Source organism: Oncorhynchus mykiss, chromosome 24 (assembly GCF_013265735.2).
Source record: "Oncorhynchus mykiss isolate Arlee chromosome 24, USDA_OmykA_1.1, whole genome shotgun sequence".
NCBI lineage: Eukaryota > Metazoa > Chordata > Actinopteri > Salmoniformes > Salmonidae > Oncorhynchus > Oncorhynchus mykiss.
The window spans coordinates 16622726-16643191 of record NC_048588.1 but is presented as its reverse complement, the minus strand read 5'-3'; the positions used below and the strand labels follow the sequence as shown (position 1 = coordinate 16643191).

At 42.6% G+C, this 20466-nt stretch overlaps 1 protein-coding gene across 1 annotated transcript; it reads right to left on the bottom strand.

Annotated features, from left to right (window-relative positions):
- Positions 1-5789: 5789 nt before the first annotated feature.
- On the bottom strand, positions 5790-14414 carry LOC110503869. The gene is made up of 4 exons (XM_021582433.2): positions 13788-14414; positions 12700-12857; positions 10037-10084; positions 5790-7587 (listed from the first exon to the last, which is right to left on the bottom strand). The coding sequence occupies exons 2-4, from the start codon at positions 12833-12835 to the stop codon at positions 6776-6778; spliced, it is 996 nt and encodes a 331-aa protein (XP_021438108.2). The 5' UTR covers positions 12836-12857; positions 13788-14414; the 3' UTR covers positions 5790-6775.
- Between the last annotated feature and the right edge of the window lie 6052 nt (positions 14415-20466).

The window sequence follows — 20466 nt, the reverse complement described above, 5'->3', positions numbered from 1 at the left end:
CTGCTCGACTGAGGGATCTTACAGATAATTGTATGTGTGGGGTACAGAGATGAGTCAGTCATTCAAAAATAATGTTAAACACTATTATTGGAGTGAGTCCATGCAACATATTATGTGACTTGTTAAGCAAGTTTTTAATCCTGAATCTATTTAGGCTTGCCATAACAAAGGGGTTGATTACTTATTGACTCAAGACATTTCAGCTTTTCATTTCTGATGAATTTGTAAACATTTATTTGAAACATAATTCCACTTTGACATTATGGGGTATCACACACCATCTCAATTTAATAAAACACATTTTTAACCTTTTTTGATCTTGTCTCATCGCTGCAACTCCCCAACGGGCTCGGGAAGCAAAGGTTGAGTCATGCGTCCTCCAAAACATGACCCGCCAAATCGCACTTAACACCGGCCTGCTTAACCTGGAAGCACCAATGTGTCGGAGGAAACACCGTTCAACTGATGACCGAGGTCAGCCTGCAGGCTACCGGCCCATCAGAATTAGTTGCTAGAACGCCCGGCCAAACCCTCCCCTAACCCGGACAACGCTGGACCAATTGTACGCCGCACTATGGGACTCCCGATCACGGCCGGTTGTGATACAGCCCAGGATCAAACCCGGGTCTGTAGTGACGCCTCTACCACTGCGATGCAGTGCATTAGGAGGCCCCAATTTAATAAATGTTAATGCAGGCAGGAACACAGGAAAATTTGGAAAAAGTCAAGAGGTGTGTATACTTTATGTATGTATATGTAAACTCAGCAAAAAAATAAATGTCCTGTCACAGTCAACAGCGTTTACTTTCAGAAAACTTAACATGTTATGTTCATACAAATATTTACACGTGTTTCAACAACTGAAACAAACTGAACAAGTTCCACAGACATGTGACTAACAGAAATGCAATAATGTGTCCCTGAACAAAGTGGGGGTCAAAATCAAAAGTAACAGTCAGTATCTGGTGTGGCCACCAGCTGCATTAAGTACTGCAGTGCATTTCCTCCTCATGGACTGCACCAGATTTGCCAGTTCTTGCTGTGAGATGTTACCCCATTCTTCCACCAAGGCACCTGCAAGTTCCCGGACATTTCTGGCGGGGAATGGCCCTAGCCCTCACCCTCTGATCCAACAGGTCCCAGACGTGCTCAATGGGATTGAGATCCAGGCTCTTCGCTGGCCATGGCAGAACACTGACATTCCTGTCTTGCAGGAAATCACGCACAGAACGAGCAGTATGGCTGGTGGCATTGTCATGCTGGAGGGTCATGTCAGGATGAGCCTGCAGGAAGGGTACCACATGAGGGAGGAGGATGTCTTCCCGGTAATGCACAGCGTTGAGATTGCCTGCAATGACAACAAGCTCAGTCCAATGATGCTGTGACACACTGCCCCAGACCATGATGGACCCTCCACCTCCAAATTTATCCCTTGCTCCTGTCTAGGCGTCTCACAGTACGGACATTGCAATTTATTGCCCTGGCCACATCTGCAGTCCTCATGCCTCCTTGCAGCATGCCTAAGGCACGTTCACGCAGATGAGCAGGGACCCTGGGCATCTTTCTTTTGGTGTTTTTCAGAGTCAGTAGAAAGGCCTCTTTAATGTCCTAAGTTTTCATAACTGTGACCTTAATTGCCTACCGTCTGTACGCTGTTAGTGTCTTAATGACCGTTCCACAGGTGCATGTTCATTAATTGTTTATGGTTTATTGAACAAGCATGGGAAACGGTGTTTAAAACCTTTACAATGAAGATCTGTGAAGTTATTTTGATTTTTACGAATTATCTTTGAAAGACAGGGTCCTGAAAAAGGGACGTTTCTTTTTTTGCTGAGTTTATGTATCTAGATTTCAGAGCTGGTGTTCGTCATCAAACTGTATAATCCTGGGTAACGCATTCAAAAATATAACACACGATAGACAAACTTTAGTCAAACCTAACTTTTATTCAAATAACATGTACAGCTCTATGCTCTACAGTAAGCTAACACAGTAGTGCGGTAGAGACGGAGGTTGGGGGGTGCTCAGCAAGGGACCATATGACACAGCACACCTCGGGGTCTTGAGAGGAGGCGCCTTCAGAGTGTCTCACGGCATACATTATGTTGTATGCCAGAGGAAACGTATGAAGTGGTGCCTTTTTTATTGCTTGAAAAGACCAAAAATATCAAACAAGATTAAAACCAAATACTTATTAAAATGCCCATGTAGCGGACATGAGTCGGACTCGATGAGGTAATGGTGACACCCACTAGTATGAAATAATGTTGCGGATTTACCTCAGTGATCTCTGACTTTGTCGGGATTGACCTCTGGGCGTCAATGGCAACAACAACAAAAAAATGGCTCATCAAAATGGAAGACATTCTCTGCAGGAGAAATGTATTCAAATGTCTCCCTCATCCTAATTTTCTTCATGCTAGTGAGTAAATGTATAGAGAAACATTTGAGGAAATGTGGAATTGGAAACCAGATAGAAGATAGAAGTGATATAGTATCTCAAAAGTCTTTACTTGATTCCTTGTGTCTGTTCTCCTTGACACCTCCTCAAAGCATCAGAAGGAAGAAAGGAGAGCAGGATGGGAAGATATGAGTTTTCTATGAATAATCAACAAAATGCTTTTATGATTCATCCTCCCCTGGTATCCAGAAAGAGGATAACATTGACAGAACTCAACACTAAGGCTTGCCTAATAAATCAGACTGATATGAATTATTGGTATACAGTCTGAAACAAAGTTTCCTTACAAGCCAGAATCTTCAATAAAATTACTTTTGAACTTACTCTACCTGTTGTGAGGTTGGTCTTTCAGAACATCCACAGGAAAGTATTATTTACCCAACGTTTACCTGCCGTTGCAATTTCTATCACCTGGCACATTCGCAAATCCATGTAAACACCTGCAAGACTTCGGTTAGTATTCATTCATCATACTTCCGTCTTGCGCATATTCATTTGGTCTCGAGCAAACGAATATTGATTGCCACACACAGAGACCTGCGTTTTGAAGTTGGTTTACTAATTTTGATCAACTGAATGACCAACCCCACGCACAATTGGCTGAGTAAGTTCAAATATAATTGTATTCAACATCCGTGGCACTCAAGGGACGTTTCGTTTTTTTCTATGTAATTGTGCATGGCTGTGCTGTAACGTTACGCAGCATAGTCACAGCGCGACTACTCTAAGACAGAACACCAGACAACTGTGGTGGGCCTCTTTGGCTCATCATTGTCATGATAAGACATCTTTCACCACAATCTGATTCAACAGGATATTAAAGCTGTTTAGCATTTTGATTCATTAAGAATAAAGGGATAGTGTTTTTATTTGTTATTTATCTGTGATATAATATCGTATCAGCGTGTAACTCTTACACATTTCAATGTCCAAAATGTGTAAGATTTGAAGTGTCAGTCTTCTCTGTTCTTATTGCTTAGTTGTAGAGTATTTTGGACATGGCTGGCTCTAGCCACAGACCACATCTGTACCTACACCACTATAAGCACAGGTATATCACAAGTACATCATCCAAGGATGTTTGCTTTACACGAAAGCTTAACAGTCTAACTTCTATTTCCCTAAGAATCACATGTGCTGTATAAAAACATTTTCAATGAGGATTGCCATGTTACTGTAATTTTGATAGTGAATAGTGAATGTGTTCTCAGGAGCTGAGGAAATAGTGCACAATCATGACAAATTGCTTGCCTGCAGGCTAAGGGTTAAATTACATTGACCACTAATCTGGGCACCATGGCAGAAGCTCCTTGCAATTTTTTTTACACGGAAAGAACCTTGTGCCTATGGGACATGGGACATCTTTTAGGGGGCTTGACAACAATAGTTGCCAGCAACGGTAACCGTTGCAATTTATCAGTTGGTTACTTTTCAGTAATGAGACAGGTTCTTCTTACATTGTTGTTTTTTACAACGTTAAATGTCTGCACTAAATTCAACCCATCTTCACTTATTCAAATGCATTCCATGACAATTCCTCCTCCAAATGCCTTATAGACAGATAAATACGGAAAATAACAATAGTTTTATAACGTTATGTGATGTAATAAACAATCAGTTAAATAAGTTTAAATATTAAGTTAAACAATTGTAATAAAACATATCCTTCTAATACCTTTTACAGTATTCCATTTTACTACATGTATTTAATAATCCATAGATGACTCTTCCTGTGTGGTTCAGTTGGTATAGAATGGTACTGCTAACGCTACGGTTGTGGGTTTGATTCCCACAGGGGACCAGTATGAAAACCTATACACTTACTTACTGTAAGTGTCTGCTAAATGACAATTATTATTTTTTAAATGACCTTCCTGTTATATTTAGTTATAATCAGACTATATATATATATATATATATATATATATATATATATATATGTGTGTGTGTATATGTACATTCATATAAGTGTTATGATATATTACCTACCGAGATAAACGGTTTAAAAATGTAAGAATCTGACATTGAATGTAAAATCCACCAATTTCATCAACTAAAAGCTCATAAAAGCTCAAATAGATTAGGCTAAATCTTCAGATCCATTGACACCCCACATCTTAATCTGTTTGGGTGCTATTCTGTCTCTACACCACTGGGGTCCGCCAAGTGCAACTCAATGTCATTGGCTGTTTCTATTGTGTCAAATAATGACTTTCAACAGATGCTGCCTCCACAGCTTGGAATCTACCGTGTATATAACCAATATGACCCTTTTACTTAGAAAACATTTTCTCCTCTCAGCTCTCTGAGACTTGAGACAAATCTGCCAGAAGGCCCTAACAACCCTTTTTGCTTGACTAGTAATAGTGAAATCAAATCAGTCATAAAAACACAAAGAAGAATTCAAATCAAATCAAACACTCTTCTCTGTGTACGGTATTACAAACACCTCACAAAACCTGAGAGAAACATCTGGCCAAACTGGTCCCAATATATTATCACCCAAAAGTGTCCTGTTTATGCAAAGCATCTGCTAGATTACAACCTACTCCTATTTACCCAGGAACTCCAGTTTAACTCATCCAAAAGCTTCAACAATGTTTGAAGATATCCCCCTAGTGGTTTTGGGGCTGTGGTTGGCCCTGTCTGGGGGTACCGTTGGACGGGGCCACAGTGTCTCCCGACCCCTCCTGTCTCAGCCTCCAGTAATTATGCTGCAATAGTTTGTGTCAGGGGGCTAGGGTCAGTCGGTTATATCTGGAGTATTTCTACTGTCTTATCCGGTGTCCTGGGTGAATTCAAGTATGCTCTCTCAATGTTCTCTCTCTCTCTTTTCTCTCTTCTTTCTCTCTCTTTTCTTTCTTTCTCTCTCTCTTTCTCTCTTCTCTCAGAGAACCTGAGCCCTAGGACAATGCCTTAGGACTACCTCACCTGATGACTCCTTGCTGTCCCCAGTCCACCTCGTCGTGTTGCTGCTCCATTTTCAACTGTTCTGCCTGCAACTATGGAAACCTGTTCAACGAACGTGCTACCCTGCTGTTTTCGACTCTCTCTCTCTACCGCACCTGTTGTCTCTAACTCTGAATGATCGGCTATTAATCCTGAGGTGCTGACCTGTTGCCCCCTCTACCACTGTGATCATTAATATTTGACCCTGCTGGTCATATATGAATGTTTGAACATCTTGGCCATGTACTGTTGTAATCTCCACCCGGCACAGCCAGAAGAGGACTGGCCACCTCTCAGAGCCAGATTCCTCTCTAGGTTTCATCCTAGGTTTTCTGCCTTTCTAGGGAGTTTTTCCAAGCCACCGTGCATCTGCATTGCTTGCTGTTTGGGGTTTTAGGCTGGGTTTCTGTATATCACTTTGTGACATCGGCTGAGGTAAGGGCTTTATGAATACATTTGATTGATTGTAATCCTGTGATCTAATATGTTTTTTTTTTTTTTTTTTAAAGTTCAGAGGCACATTTTATTTGAAACCCACTAAGATTTTTGTGTCAGGCCAGTGAACTAATGTTACTTTAAATTATTGTATAACATATATAGTGTGCTGTAGGCCTACCTATTGTATGACCAATGGAATAAAGAAAGATTCAGTGGGATAGGACGGCATGACTACCCCTCTTGGACCTGTGGGACCTTTGCCAGTGAAGGCCAACAATGAAGATCTGAAGATCAATCGTGTTCACAGCAAGGACATACACAGATGCAGATGCTCAAACGCTACCCAACTGTGACTCAACGCAACAGAGGTCAGACAAATTTTTTCTACAAGGGCGACCCAGTGTTGATTTATGGTTGGCCCTAAAACGACATAGTAGGGTAAGGTAATTGCACAGTAGGTGCTGTGGTCTAAGGCTACAGGCCATAGGTTAAACTAACCTCCACAAAGGACGCCACACTCGGATAAGGCCCCATAATAACGTTATATAGAGCGACGCCAGTGTAAATGCATTCAACTACATGATTCCACACATTGACGTGAAGTGATTTGTAACAACAACCCCCTTTGGGTGTTCGTACACCTGGAAGTTTGAGTTAATTCAGGTCATGTCAAAATGTATAATTATAAAAAGTGTCCATTATAGCAATACATCTAAATACCAGTCATTAGAGTTAATAGGATTATAATCAACAATGCTATATTCATTTCAGAATCAATTCCATCAAGGTGTAGGACAATGGGCAATTTACAGTATTAATAAAATCAGACGGTCATAGGGATGATGATTACAATTATTATGATGATAGTAATGATGATGTTAGTGATGATGATGCATTTCTAGAGATGGTCACAGTGGGGCTAGCTATTCAGCCTTGATCTGACCAACCAGCAGGTGGCGCTGTGGCCGTGGCTGCCATTCTAGGAGGAGCTCCATCCTGGGGCTCCATTGGCCCCTCTCCACCCCCCTCCTCCTCCCCTCTTTCCCCCACCAGAGGAGGCTGTCTGTGGGCCGGGGAGTGGGAATGCCTGGCCCTGGACCTGTGGTGCCTGCGGTGAGGGTGGAGGAACAGCGCTGGGTCAGGCATGGCGGTGGGCTCTGCGGGACCCATCACCTTCTCCTGGGGGACACACTCCCTGGCCCTCTCCGCCCGGAGCTGGTGCCCTGATGTGGCCCTGCTGCCCCTGCGTTTAGGCTTGACCACAGGGGAGGCTATGGCGGAGCTGGCATTGGAGGCATTGGAGAAACCGGAGGGCGACTGAGGAGAAAATGGAGAAAAGGTGGCGGTGTCCCACTCAGCTGCTTGGCTGTACTGGAGCCCAGGGGGTTTCCCATGATGATCCCTATTCTCGCGGTTCTCCCTGAGGGCCTGCTGCCTCTGCTGCAGTCTCTGGTGGTGCAGTTTCTGGCGGGCGGCGTGCAGCTGGAAGGAGAGGTAGGCTGCCGCCTCGGTCTGCTTCTGCAGCTCTGTGTTGAGCACCGTGGAGCGGTGGCTGCGGCTCTTCAGCTCGTCCAGGAAGCGGCGCTCCTTGTCCTTGAGGTTAGCCCGCAGCGCGCCTACCAGCGCCCCCTTGTGAATCAGCTCTTTACGCAGCTCTCCCAGGGTGCACTGCTGCTCGGCCAGGCGATCTTCGACCTCCAGACAGCGGGCCTCCAGCTGCTCTTCGTCCTCCGCCAGGTCTGAGGACAGACACACAAACATACAAACAGATAAGCACACACAAGTCAAATCATCAGAGATTCACAGACAGATGACTAACATACAGACAGAAAAACAAGCCCCAAATGCAGCTGCCAGGATTTGCATTAAGGGCCGTGTGTACTTGGCATCTATTACCCATGCTGACATATTACCCACACATAGCACTCCTAACCCCATCCCCCAACCCCCTGTTCATCTGGACATAGGACCAGAGAACAGAGCATAGAGCACATACAGAGAAATAACACACAGCCTGGATATGATCCAGTCAGTCAAATGGATATGAAATGAAGTAATGTGACCAGAGCTTGCTGCTTTCAATCACCAATTTACCCTCAATGCACATTTGTAGATAATCTGGCAGAAATGGTATGTGGGTTTAGGGATTGCCTGGACAAAGGCAGAAGACTGAGCACATATGTGCAAAGGATTACAGAGCCATTGAGGAAATCCCTGCCAGTAGCCACCACCCAATCCCTACCAACCACGGCATGGCCACTGGCAGGATGTGCCATCTGCTGCCACTTACCCACTATAGAGAGAGATTGAAGATAGCAGACTGGCAGACTGCTCACGTGCAGTGGTGTGATTGGAGGGGAAGGAAGGTGATTGTTTTGGTGGGTTGGTGGCCGATATTTAATTCAATCTAGTAACATAATAACTTATTTCCCAGTGGACAAAATTGGCTGCACTGATGTCATCATTACACCAGGAATTGGCAGTGAAAACATCATTGCATCCAGTTTTAACCGCCAGTTTAAAATCATTGTACAACATTTGCAGGGGTTTTTGGTCAAACCTACGGTTCTCCATCACATTGAAATCCCTCTAATAGGAAAAAAGCCTTAGTCAGACCTAACTGTAGCTGTACTGTAGCTGTGGATTTGGGCTTAGACAGCTGTGCAAAGGGAGAGGAATTACACCACAGCCTCTGGTACGCTGGTTGACCCAAGAATTAGGTCAAAGAAGATGGATGGGAAGGAAGAATCCCCCAAAAAGAGGAGCAAAAGGTGCTGCGATTAGTTGAAACTCTGATATAAAATCATTGTAAAATGATCAGTAGAGATATTCGTTAGGCCTATATTAGGATTGCTGCTTCACGTTTAGAATAGGAGGAACCTGATATTCATATAAGTAGCCCTTCCTTCCTCTATCTCCTTTCTCACCCTCCTCTCTTTCTCTTGTTCTTCTCTCCTCTCATCCCTCTTAATCCCTCTCTCTGTACCAGTCTCTCTCATTCCATACCTCTTTCTCCATCCCTCTATCTTAATTCTTCTCCCGATCCCAATCACTATTTTACAGATTTTTCTTTCTCCATCTCTGTTTCTCCCCTCCCTCCCTTCATGTCTCTCTCCCCTCCCCCTCTCTCTGGGTAACCCCAGCTCTCTCTCTCCTGGGTGTAGTTCTCCCTGGTCTCTGTCTAACTGTCACCCACTAGACCAGGGTGGTGAGGTCATGCTCCAAATATAGAAAATGCTATGTAATCTAATCTCCATTTCTCCATCCTTTTCCCCTCCCCCCTTCTCTCTCGCTCTCCCTCTTTCTCTCACTCCCTCTTTAGTACTTTATCTATCTCTCTCTTTCTCTCTCTCCCCTCTCTCTCACTCCCTCTTTACCACTTTCTCTATCTCTCTCTTTCTCTTACTGTCCCTCTAACACTTTCTTGTGCCCCCCTAACTGTACCATCCTCCCTTGTCCCTCCACCTCTCTGTCTCAGCAAACAGACTGTAATTGGATCCCTCCACCAGGGCACAGAGGAACATGAGAGGGGAGTAAAAATGGATGGATCAATTTGCGAGGATGGAGGAGTGGGGGGGCTGTGGCGGAGTGATAGAGCAAGGGATGGACTGCTCTGGAAAAATAGGGGGGTCCTGATGAGTTCTAATGGGCTGCAGATGGGCATGACCCCCCCATCTCCTTTCTTTCTCTCCACCACCCTTCCCTCCCATCCCCTCTGTCTCTGTAATTATCTAAGCTAAGATATTAGCATAATATCCATCTTGTATCTAGACATTCCAATTCAACAAACAACCTATTAAGGTGCATACACAGCCTTTTGTCTGATGGTTCATATTCATGAACTTCAACTCTGCTGCCAACCTACCCAATTCCCATCCTCCTATATGTTTTTCCTGGTAACAGCAGATCAAGCCATAACATGTGAATCCCCTATATGATGATTGTTTTGGAATATGGTCTTTATGGGAGAGGGAGAAGGGAGAGATTGTTTGGGGAGGTCGATCATAGGGATGTCCCTTGGGGGATGGGTAAAGTGAGGGATACTGCCATGAGGGTGAGCTGGGGAGTTGGGGTGATGAGCCAAAGAGGACAAACAGTCAGTGTCACAAAGCCAAGCTTGGAGAGAGGGGGGGGGGGGGGGGGGGGGAGAGAGAGAGAAAGAAAAAGAGAGAGAGACACAGAACTTACCCAGTTCACTCTTGCCTGGAGGCTTCACATTCAGCTCAGATGTCAACTCTGAGAAAACAGAGACAAGAAATGAGACATCAGTGAGACAGAGACATGAATGAGTAATGTGTGAGACAGAAATGAGTAATATGAGTAAGTCTAGGAGACAGATAGGAATTTAAAAATATAAAAGAAAGGAATGCGGGATGTGTCTCATTGAAAGACTAAATGCTAAAACTGATCGGAACTAGGGATTCATATTTTCACAAAAATCGACAAAGTTTCAATACCAGGAATAATTCATATTTAACCTGAGAGTCTCAGGGAAATAAGCAAAAATCGGAAGTGCCATCATAGCCACGGGAAGTACGGGTGCTGCAGCACCCCCTGATAAATCACCCCAAAAATACAAAACTGTTGTGCACTAGGTCTTTATTACTCCTGTATGAGTGGAGAAAAATACTCTTCAACAGAATATTTCCTCAGCACTCATATGGGCAGCAAGTCGGCTAGGCTATGAGTCAGCGCAGAGAAGCAGGGGAAATGTTATTGCGGTATTTTGACATGCAGGCAAGAGACGTGCTTTGATAATGCAACCTATGGATTACAGAATAAAGTTAGGGATTTTCATGCAAGACCGGAATCAGGATTTTAGGTTTCACTAGGATTGGAACTGGATAGGAAAATAGCCTAGGCTCTAGGACAGGAGAAGACTACATTTTCCTCATGCCTCTCTGAATTGTTAACAGACTTCATGTCTGTGACAGAGATACCCATGTAGTGAATTGTGTATAAGCCTATCAAATTTGTGACTGTCTGAAGATTCACCATGACAGCTAAAAGAGGCACACGTTATTTTGTAGTCAAAAGGCTTATAGTAGGGGTTTCCTGTAGGGTTTAACTGCATTTGGGTCGCGTGTGCAGTCCGGCAGTGTCAATTATGCATGCACTTTGAATTTATGGCGACTTTGTGTGAAGTCAATGCGCTAGATAGACTAAAGGCTTCATTGACAATTTGTTTGGATAATCTGCTGTTTTGTTTTTTGCTGATCTGACACTTACTTATGTGTAGGGCCTGCATTAGTGCTAACATTGGGGGGAAATTGTGTCATTTTTCATGTCTTTCATTTAATTATTTCAGGAAATGTGAACAGTGTTCTCGGGACAGTCCCGGGTTCCCTGTTACCCATGTTCATCTCTACTTGTAATTGTAGTGCTATTGAAGTAGCCTAGCGGCAGGGTAGCCTAGTGGTTAGAGTGTTGGGGCAGTAACTGAAAGGTTGCAAGTTCAAATCCCTGAGCTGAAAGGTTGCAAGTTTGAATCCCCGAGCTGACAAGGTACAAATCTGTTGTTCTGCCTCCTAAGCCGTCATTGAAAAATAAATAGTTTAAAAAAAGTGTTGCTATTGAATATGTCCAATGTATTTGTTTGCATCTAGTTCGTCAAATAACTTGATTGCAGACAGTTCAAACAGACATGATTAGGGCCTTGTGTAGACTGGACATACAGTAATCCCATTGAGTTAAACTGATTCTGTTTATTTGGGTGGACTCTAAGCACTTCTCCAGTCAGCACAGACAGACGCCATGCTTGGGTTGCCCTCAAGGACAAAGACTAAAATATACTGTGCGGTATTTATTTTCTTTCCCTGCCAATGCCCTCTCACTCACATGAATAGACAGTTTACCTCCCAAAATAAGCACAGTAAATCCTTTAACCTATCACCCTTCTTTGCTTGCTCAGCAAATCCCACCAACCTCCACAGAGAGAGAGAGAGAGAGAGAGTGAGAGAGAGAGAGAGAGAGTGACAGACAGACAGACAGACAGACAGACAGACAGACAGAAAGAAAGAAAGAAAGAAAGAAAGAAAGAAAGAAAGAAAGAAAGAAAGAAAGAAAGAAAGAAAGAAAGAGAAAGGGATGATGAAAGAGAAAGAGGAGGAGGATAATAGATGAACCACAGCAGAGAGGAGGAATCAGACCCTCTGACTACCAGGAACAGGAAGGTATTGACCTGTGGTTCCCTTTCATGGAAACAAACCCTGGCTGTAGTGGGGAGAGGATTCACTGAGGTAAACCTGCTCTGTTAAAGTTAATAGTCCCAAGGAACTTTTGCGCTGAGAGACTAGTGCAGTAGGCTACATTGAGTTTGTATCTAAGATTTGATGCCTATAGCATCTTTGCTGTGTATAGGCCTAGTCTGTCAGTCAAACCATAACACCATGTGGTGATGCCCTTTAACTCAACAGTAGGAGAGCCGAGGGCAGAGAAGAGATGCATCGATAGGGATGCTTCATGGCCTTCTTGGCTACATCTTGTTCTGCAGTGAGGGCTCCCTCTGCATGGCTTGCAGTAATACTGCTGTTGTAAAGAGGGTCACAGTCTACTCCACTAGTCTAATTTGATCTGACCACCCCTTCTCTCTCTCTCTTGCTCTCTGGATCTGTTCTTTGCTGCTGACGTGTCAAGTGGACAGAGCTGAGCCTCCTTCATATGGGTTATGACATCTGTCTATGGATTATGTATGATGTGTGAGAGAGAGAGATAGAGTGTATTAATTCTATAATGTATTCTGTCCCGCATCGCTTGCCACAAAGCCTGATTAAATACAAACCACACCATACATTAGTCACTGACAGGAAATGATGTAATTGTGTGTGTGTGTTTGTGATGTATAGACTCACCGGTGCATCGTTTCTGCAAGGATAGGATCTCCAGGTGTAGGCCATGCAGTAGGGTGAGATGTTCCTGTCTGAGAAACACTGTACTCCTCTCAACACTCTTCATCTGCATGTCCAAGGTGGAGCCTGTAGGTTCCATGATGACACACCTGTCCTGCACCCTGCACAGAGAACGGGGTCAGAGGGCGTTAATTAAGCAATAAGGATCTAGGAGGTGTGGTATATGGCCAATATACCACAGCTAAGGTCTGTTCTTACGCACAATGCAACGTGGTTTATAATGGATGTTTTGAGCCCTGAATGCTGATTGGCTGACATCCGTGGTATATCAGACTGTATACCACAGGTATGACAAACCATTTATTTTTACTGTTCTAATTAAGTTGGTAACCTGTTTAAAATAGCAGTAAGGCACCTCGGGGGTTTGTGGTATATGGACAATATCCCATGGCTAAGGGCTGTATCCAGGCACTCCACGTTGCGTCGTGCGTAAGAACAGCACTTAGCCGTGGTATATTGGCCATATATATACCACTTAGTGCCTTGTGGCCTAATTATACCTGCATGTGTATAAGTGTCACTTTTCTGCTATTAATGATGAACAATAATAAAAGGATTACAAATGTGTGTGTGTGTGTGTGTGTGTGTGTGTGTGTGTGTGTGTGTGTGTGTGTGTGTAATGATGCATTTGCAGTATCTTTCCCCCTTCTTTATTGAACTTCCCTGTAGGTTAATTATTTAATGTTACTTTATAATGCAGTTTAGAATACCACCTGACATACATTTTCCTTAAGCATTACAACAAGAGAAACACCGAAGTCTCCATATATTCTATGATAAATAAAAACCCACATTGATTGATGATGGTGATGTCAGGCAAGATAACGTGTGTATGAGTTCACCATTGAGGTCATGCGGTAAAAGGTTCATTGATCATCCAATAGAGAGATGGGAGAAACCAACGCAACATGCTTGGTAGGTTACGGTATGTTGACAGTCCTAATACCAGTATAATTCAATTTATCAATAGATTACATGCCTACAATACACTCAATAGATGTGGAAATGTTATGAAAATGATCCATGCTTACCGTGCTATTTTAGATAATTTTGAACTGAGTCCCACAGAATTACTATATGAAATTCATAAGATCTATAAACAAGTTCTTCGATCCATACATGATTGTTTTCCAGGAATGTTCCAAAACCATTTATACTATTCGTCCAATAATTGAGCTCAATTCAACATTATCTGCCGACGACAACGTTGTATCAAGGACGAAAGACGACGAATCTATCAAGGATAGCCTGTATGCAGAAAAAAATCAGCGACGCATCGCACAACGGTCCTGGGAGGCTACAACAGGATAAATATATATTCCTTACTGCCGCACCATCTCGCTGCGTCAGTCAATGTTATTGCAAAAATAATACTCATAACAAGGTCACCATAAGCAAGTAGATTGTAGTCTACATCTGTGTAACATATTGAAACGGAACGCGATACATTTCGACAGGCGCAGCATCCCTCTCCTCCCTCGTCCGTTGGGTTGCGCTGGTTGAGCTGGTACTGTAGGCTACTGTCGTATGATGAAAACAAGACATCGTGACCGGAACACGCGAGATGATCGTACGACTAGAGTGCAGCTTGTTGTAAGAAGTGGCCGTACCCAATATCGACTTTTGCCAGGATCGATATAGCAGTAGTCCGAAGGAAGAGACAGGACAGGAGAGCCTTTATTATGAATATTAAAATGGCTGTACTTTTGGTTAGACAAATGTTGGGGTGGCACCAAAGCCTGTTTATTCCAGCCAGGCCTCTTACGATATCAAATGGGCTACTTTGAGAATATGCACTCCAAATAACTGACTTAATTTCAGGACCATGGACAGGGTCATTGCTCTTGACACGTGTCCCCTGAGACAACCTGACATAGGCTAATGCCAGTCATTTCAGACCTGATGGGGGGGGGGGGTGTCTTGCTAGGCTTGACGGAGAGGCCTAGCTGTTAAGACTATAGGGAAATGATCTACGTTTCTAAATAGTTTCTCAACATTTGGCATAATTAGGCTTAATTGGCCATGAATTAAGTCTGTCAATCATTGAGTCAACCTGGTCTCAGAGCATTTAGTATTTTTCTTTACCTTAATCCGAGACCCTACATTTAGTATGAAGTATGATATGCTACATTTGGTATGATATTTATTAATTTGTGAATGTCCATCACCCATTCGTATGATATGTTACAAATTACAATTCGTATTATATGTTACAAATTTGCAAAACGTACAATATGTTATGAATTTTCTAAATGTATGATATCTTTACGAATTCAAGCTGGGTGGCTAAGGTTAGCTAGTTGGCAAACGTTAGCTTTGCTAGGGTTAAGGTTAAGTTTAGTGTTGGCTAAAAGGGTTAATGTTAGGGTTAGGGGAGGGTTAGCTAAGATGCTAAGTAGTTGCAAAGTAGCTAAAAAGTAGTAAGTAGTTGAAAAGTTGCTAAAGTTGTCCGAGATGAGATTCAAACCTTTGGGTTGCTTGATGTTCGTGTTATCTGCTCACCCCGACCAATCACCGTACTTTTGTTTTTGCCTTACGTGACCATCTGTTTTATGTAACCATATCTAACATAACATATCATACTAATTTGGTTGTCCCGGATTTAACTTTACTATGTTACGTCTAGTCTATGAGACCAGGCTGTGATATTGAGTTACTGATGCCTCAAAGATGTTGGCAAACATCTGCACCCTGTAACGTCTGCTTCCAACTCACACCCTCAAACATATAGATCCCCTGAACGCAGATCCCAATGACCTGAATTCTAATCACCTGTTCATACATCTGTATGTCATTATCCCACACTATTTAGTTCAGTTCTTTGCACCCCATCACTGTGAGGTGTTGTTTGTTTTGTGACACACAGCTTTTTGAGTGCTGGGTTTCCCATGAATGATAGGCGTTGTTAGCGAGGCTGGCAAAAACTATTCCCTGCCTGTACTTTAGCCTATCGGATTTCCCATTATCTCCCTATTGCCTGATCTCCCGGACGATGTTTCTAGCCTTTTCCCTGCCTGTACTGTTGCCCTTTTGGACCCCCTGTGTATGACCTTCTGCCTGCCCCTTGACCCAGCTACCTTCCTCCTCCTGTGTATGACCTTCTGCCTGCCCCTGGACCCAGCTACCTGCCTCCTCCTGTGTATGACCTTCTGCCTGCCCCTGGGCCCAGCTACCTGCCTTCTTTGCAATAAACACCTGGTGCGCCCTGCGCTTGAAACCAGCTCTCTGTCTCCCCTCGTGTTCATTACTCAACCACTGATGGAATGAATACACAAAATCATTTCCAATGTTATGTTTTTTATTTTCACATTAAAATACTAAATATCTGTTACATTGGAATCGTATTAATTACAAAACCCCAATTAATTTAAAAAACAGAATAAAAAAACAAAATTATCATCCTATACATAGTGTAGACAAGATTGTATGACATATGATCTACTCAGGGGGAAAGGCAGATAGGCTTAAACATACACAGGTACCTGCCAAAATAATGGAAACACTTAAGTAAATGAAAGGGAAAGGTGCATAGGTGCAATGAAAGGGAAAGGTGCATAGGTGCAATGAAAGGGAAAGGTGCATAGGTGCAATGAAAGGGAAAGGTCAGTTGTACAACTGAATGCAGCATTCAACTGAAATGTGTCTTCCGCATCTAGCCCAACCTCACTGAATCATGTATATTCATGTATAATCATGTATAATCATGTATAAATGTATATTGAAAGCAGGTGCTTCCACACAGGTGTGGTTCCTGAATTATTTAATAAGCAATGAACATCTCATCATGTTTAGGGCCGTGTATAATAAAACGGCTGGCCAAGTTATTATTTTGGCTTTTATTTTGGCTACCATGGTTATGCCCCCATAGGATGACAATGCCTCAAATCTTCAGGGCATGAATGGTCACTGAATGGTTTGATGAGCATGAAAACGATGTAAACCATACGCCATGGCCCACTGTCACCAGATCTCAAACCAATTGAAAACGTATGGGAGATTCTGGAGTTGTGCCTGAGACAGAGTTTTCCACCACCATCAACAAAACACAAAATTATGGAATATCTGTTGTGTTATGACAAGGTATACAGAAGATAGCCCTATTTGGTAAAATAGCAAGTCCATATTATGGCAAGAACAGCTCAAATAAGCAAAGAGAAATGACAGTCCATCATTACTTTAAGACATGAAGGTCAGTCAATATGGAACATTTCAAGAACTTTAAAAGTTTCTTCAAATGCAAAACAATCAAGCGCTATGATGAAACTGGCTCTCCACATGAATGGAAGACCCAGAGTTACCTCTGCTGCAGAGGATAAGTTACCAGCCTCAGAAATTGCAGCCCAAATAAATGCTTCAGAGTTCAAGTAACAGACACATCTCAACATCAACTGTTCAGAGGAGACTGTGTGAATCAGGCCTTCATGGTTGAATTTCTGCAACAAAACCTCCACTAAAGGTATACCAATAATAACAAAAGACTTGCTTGGGCCAATAAACACAAGTAATGGACATCAGATCAGTGGAAATCTGTCCTTTGGTCTGGAGTCCAAATTTGAGATTTTTGGTTCCAACCGCCGTGTCTTTATGAGACACAGTGTGGGTGAACGGATGACCTCTGCATGTATATTTCCCACCGTAAAGCATGGAGTCTGAGGTCTTATGGTGTGAGGGTGCTTTGCTGGTGACACTGTCTGTGATTTATTTTGAATTCAAGGCACACTTAACTAGCATCACTAACACAGAATTCTTTGGGACATCTGTGGACTGTGGTGCTGGGTAGAAGTTGCCCCTAACGACTGGCCCAAGGTCAGATATTTTACCATCCTCATAATGGTTAAGGCTAGGATTTGGTGTTGGGTAATCAAGGCCTGTATTCATAAAGCGTTTCAAGGTCCCCCCCATCTATTCATTATAATGTAAAGGCAAAACTGATCCTCGATCAGCACTCCTACTCTGAGTTTCTTTTTACAGGCCTCCCAGGAGGTTGGTGGCACCTTAATTGTGGAGGACGGGCTTGTGGTAATGGCTGGAGTGGAATTGGTGGAATGGTATCAAATACACCAATGGAATGGTATCAAATACACCTAGATCTTTGGTGGTTAAGGCCATTTCTACCTCAACACGGCTAGGTGGGCCAAAATATTGTATCTGCTTTAGTTTTCAAGATGATTGGTCCCTAGTGAGTGATTAGCTGGTTTTCACATTTTGTGTATATTTATGTATTCTGAACACATGTCTGTTTGTTGGCAATATCAATTCTTGCACATCTTTTCAAAATACTTCACTAGCTGGGCAGCCCAGCTGTTTTTAGAGAAGATTGAATTGCAAGGTATGCTATATGTGTAGGATATGCTGTGTTGGCTAATATGTACACGACTGTTCAAAAGTTTGGGGTCACTTAGAAATGTTCTTGTTTTTGAAAGAAAAAAAATGGTAAATTAAATTCATCAGAAATGCAGTGTAGACATTGTTAATGTTGTAAATGACTATTGTAGTTGGAAAAGGCAGTTTTTTTTATGAAATATCTACAGTGCCTTGCGAAAGTATTCGGCCCCTTGAACTTTGCAACCTTTTGCCACATTTCAGGCTTCAAACATAAAGATATAAAACTGTATTTTTTGTGAAGAATCAACAACAAGTGGGACACAATCATGAAGTGGAACGACATTTATTGGATATTTCAAACTTTTTTAACAAATCAAAAACTGAAAAATTGTGCGTGCAAAATTATTCAGCCCCTTTACTTTCAGTGCAGCAAACTCTCTCCAGAAGTTCAGTGAGGATCTCTGAATGATCCAATGTTGACCTAAATGACTAATGATGATAAATACAATCCACCTGTGTGTAATCAAGTCTCCGTATAAATGCACCTGCACTGTGATAGTCTCAGAGGTCCGTTAAAAGCGCAGAGAGCATCATGAAGAACAAGGAACACACCAGGCAGGTCCGAGATACTGTTGTGAAGAAGTTTAAAGCCGGATTTGGATACAAAAAGATTTCCCAAGCTTTAAACATCCCAAGGAGCACTGTGCAAGCGATAATATTGAAATGGAAGGAGTATCAGACCACTGCAAATCTACCAAGACCTGGCCGTCCCTCTAAACTTTCAGCTCATACAAGGAGAAGACTGATCAGAGATGCAGCCAAGAGGCCCATGATCACTCTGGATGAACTGCAGAGATCTACAGCTGAGGTGGGAGACTCTGTCCATAGGACAACAATCAGTCGTATATTGCACAAATCTGGCCTTTATGGAAGAGTGGCAAGAAGAAAGCCATTTCTTAAAGATATCCATAAAAAGTGTCGTTTAAAGTTTGCCACAAGCCACCTGGAAGACACACCAAACATGTGGAAGAAGGTGCTCTGGTCCGATGAAACCAAAATTGAACTTTTTGGCAACAATGCAAAACGTTATGTTTGGCGTAAAAGCAACACAGCTCATCACCCTGAACACAACATCCCCACTGTCAAACATGGTGGTGGCAGCATCATGGTTTAGGCCTGCTTTTCTTCAGCAGGGACAGGGAAGATGGTTAAAAATTGATGGGAAGATGGATGGAGCCAAATACAGGACCATTCTGGAAGAAAACCTGATGGAGTCTGCAAAAGACCTGAGACTGGGACGGAGATTTGTCTTCCAACAAGACAATGATCCAAAACATAAAGCAAAATCTACAATGGAATGGTTCAAAAATAAACATATCCAGGTGTTAGAATGGCCAAGTCAAAGTCCAGACCTGAATCCAATCGAGAATCTGTGAAAAGAACTGAAAACTGCTGTTCACAAATGCTCTCCATCCAACCTCACTGAGCTCGAGCTGTTTTGCAAGGAGGAATGGGAAAAAATTTCAGTCTCTCGATGTGCAAAACTGATAGAGACATACCCCAAGCGACTTACAGCTGTAATCGCAGCAAAAGGTGGCGCTACAAAGTATTAACTTAAGGGGGCTGAATAATTTTGCACGCCCAATTTTTACGTTTTTGATTTGTTAAAAAAGTTTGAAATGTCCAATAAATGTCGTTCCACTTCATGATTGTGTCCCACTTGTTGTTGATTCTTCACAAAAAAAATACAGTTTTATATCTTTATGTTTGGAGCCTGAAATGTGGCAAAAGGTTGCAAAGTTCAAGGGGGCTGAATACTTTCGCAAGGCACTGTACATAGGCGTACAGAGGCACATTATCAGCAACTATCACTCCCGTGTTCTAATGGCACGTTGTGTTAGCTAATCCAAATTTTTCATTTAAAAGGCTAATTGATCATTAGAAAAACCTTTTGCAATTCTGTTAGCACAGCTGAAAACTGTTGTTCTCATTAAAGAAGCAATAAAACTGTCCTTCTTTAGACTAGTTGAGTATCTGGAGCATCAGCATTTGTGGGTTCGATTACAGGCTCAAAATGGCTAGACAAAAATAACTTTCTTCCGAAACTCATCAATCTATTCTTGTTCTAAGAAATGAAGGCTATTCCATGTGAGAAATTGCCAAGTAACTGAAGATCTGGTACAACGCTGTGTACTACTCCATTCACAAATCAGCGCAAACTGGCTCTAACCAGAATAGAAAGAGTAGTGCACAACTGAGCAAGAGGACAAGTACATTAGAGTGTCTAGAGTGTTTGAGAAACAGACGCCTCACAAGTCCTCAACTGGCAGCTTCATTAAATAGTACCCGCAAACACCAGTCTCAACGTCAACAGTGAAGAGGCGA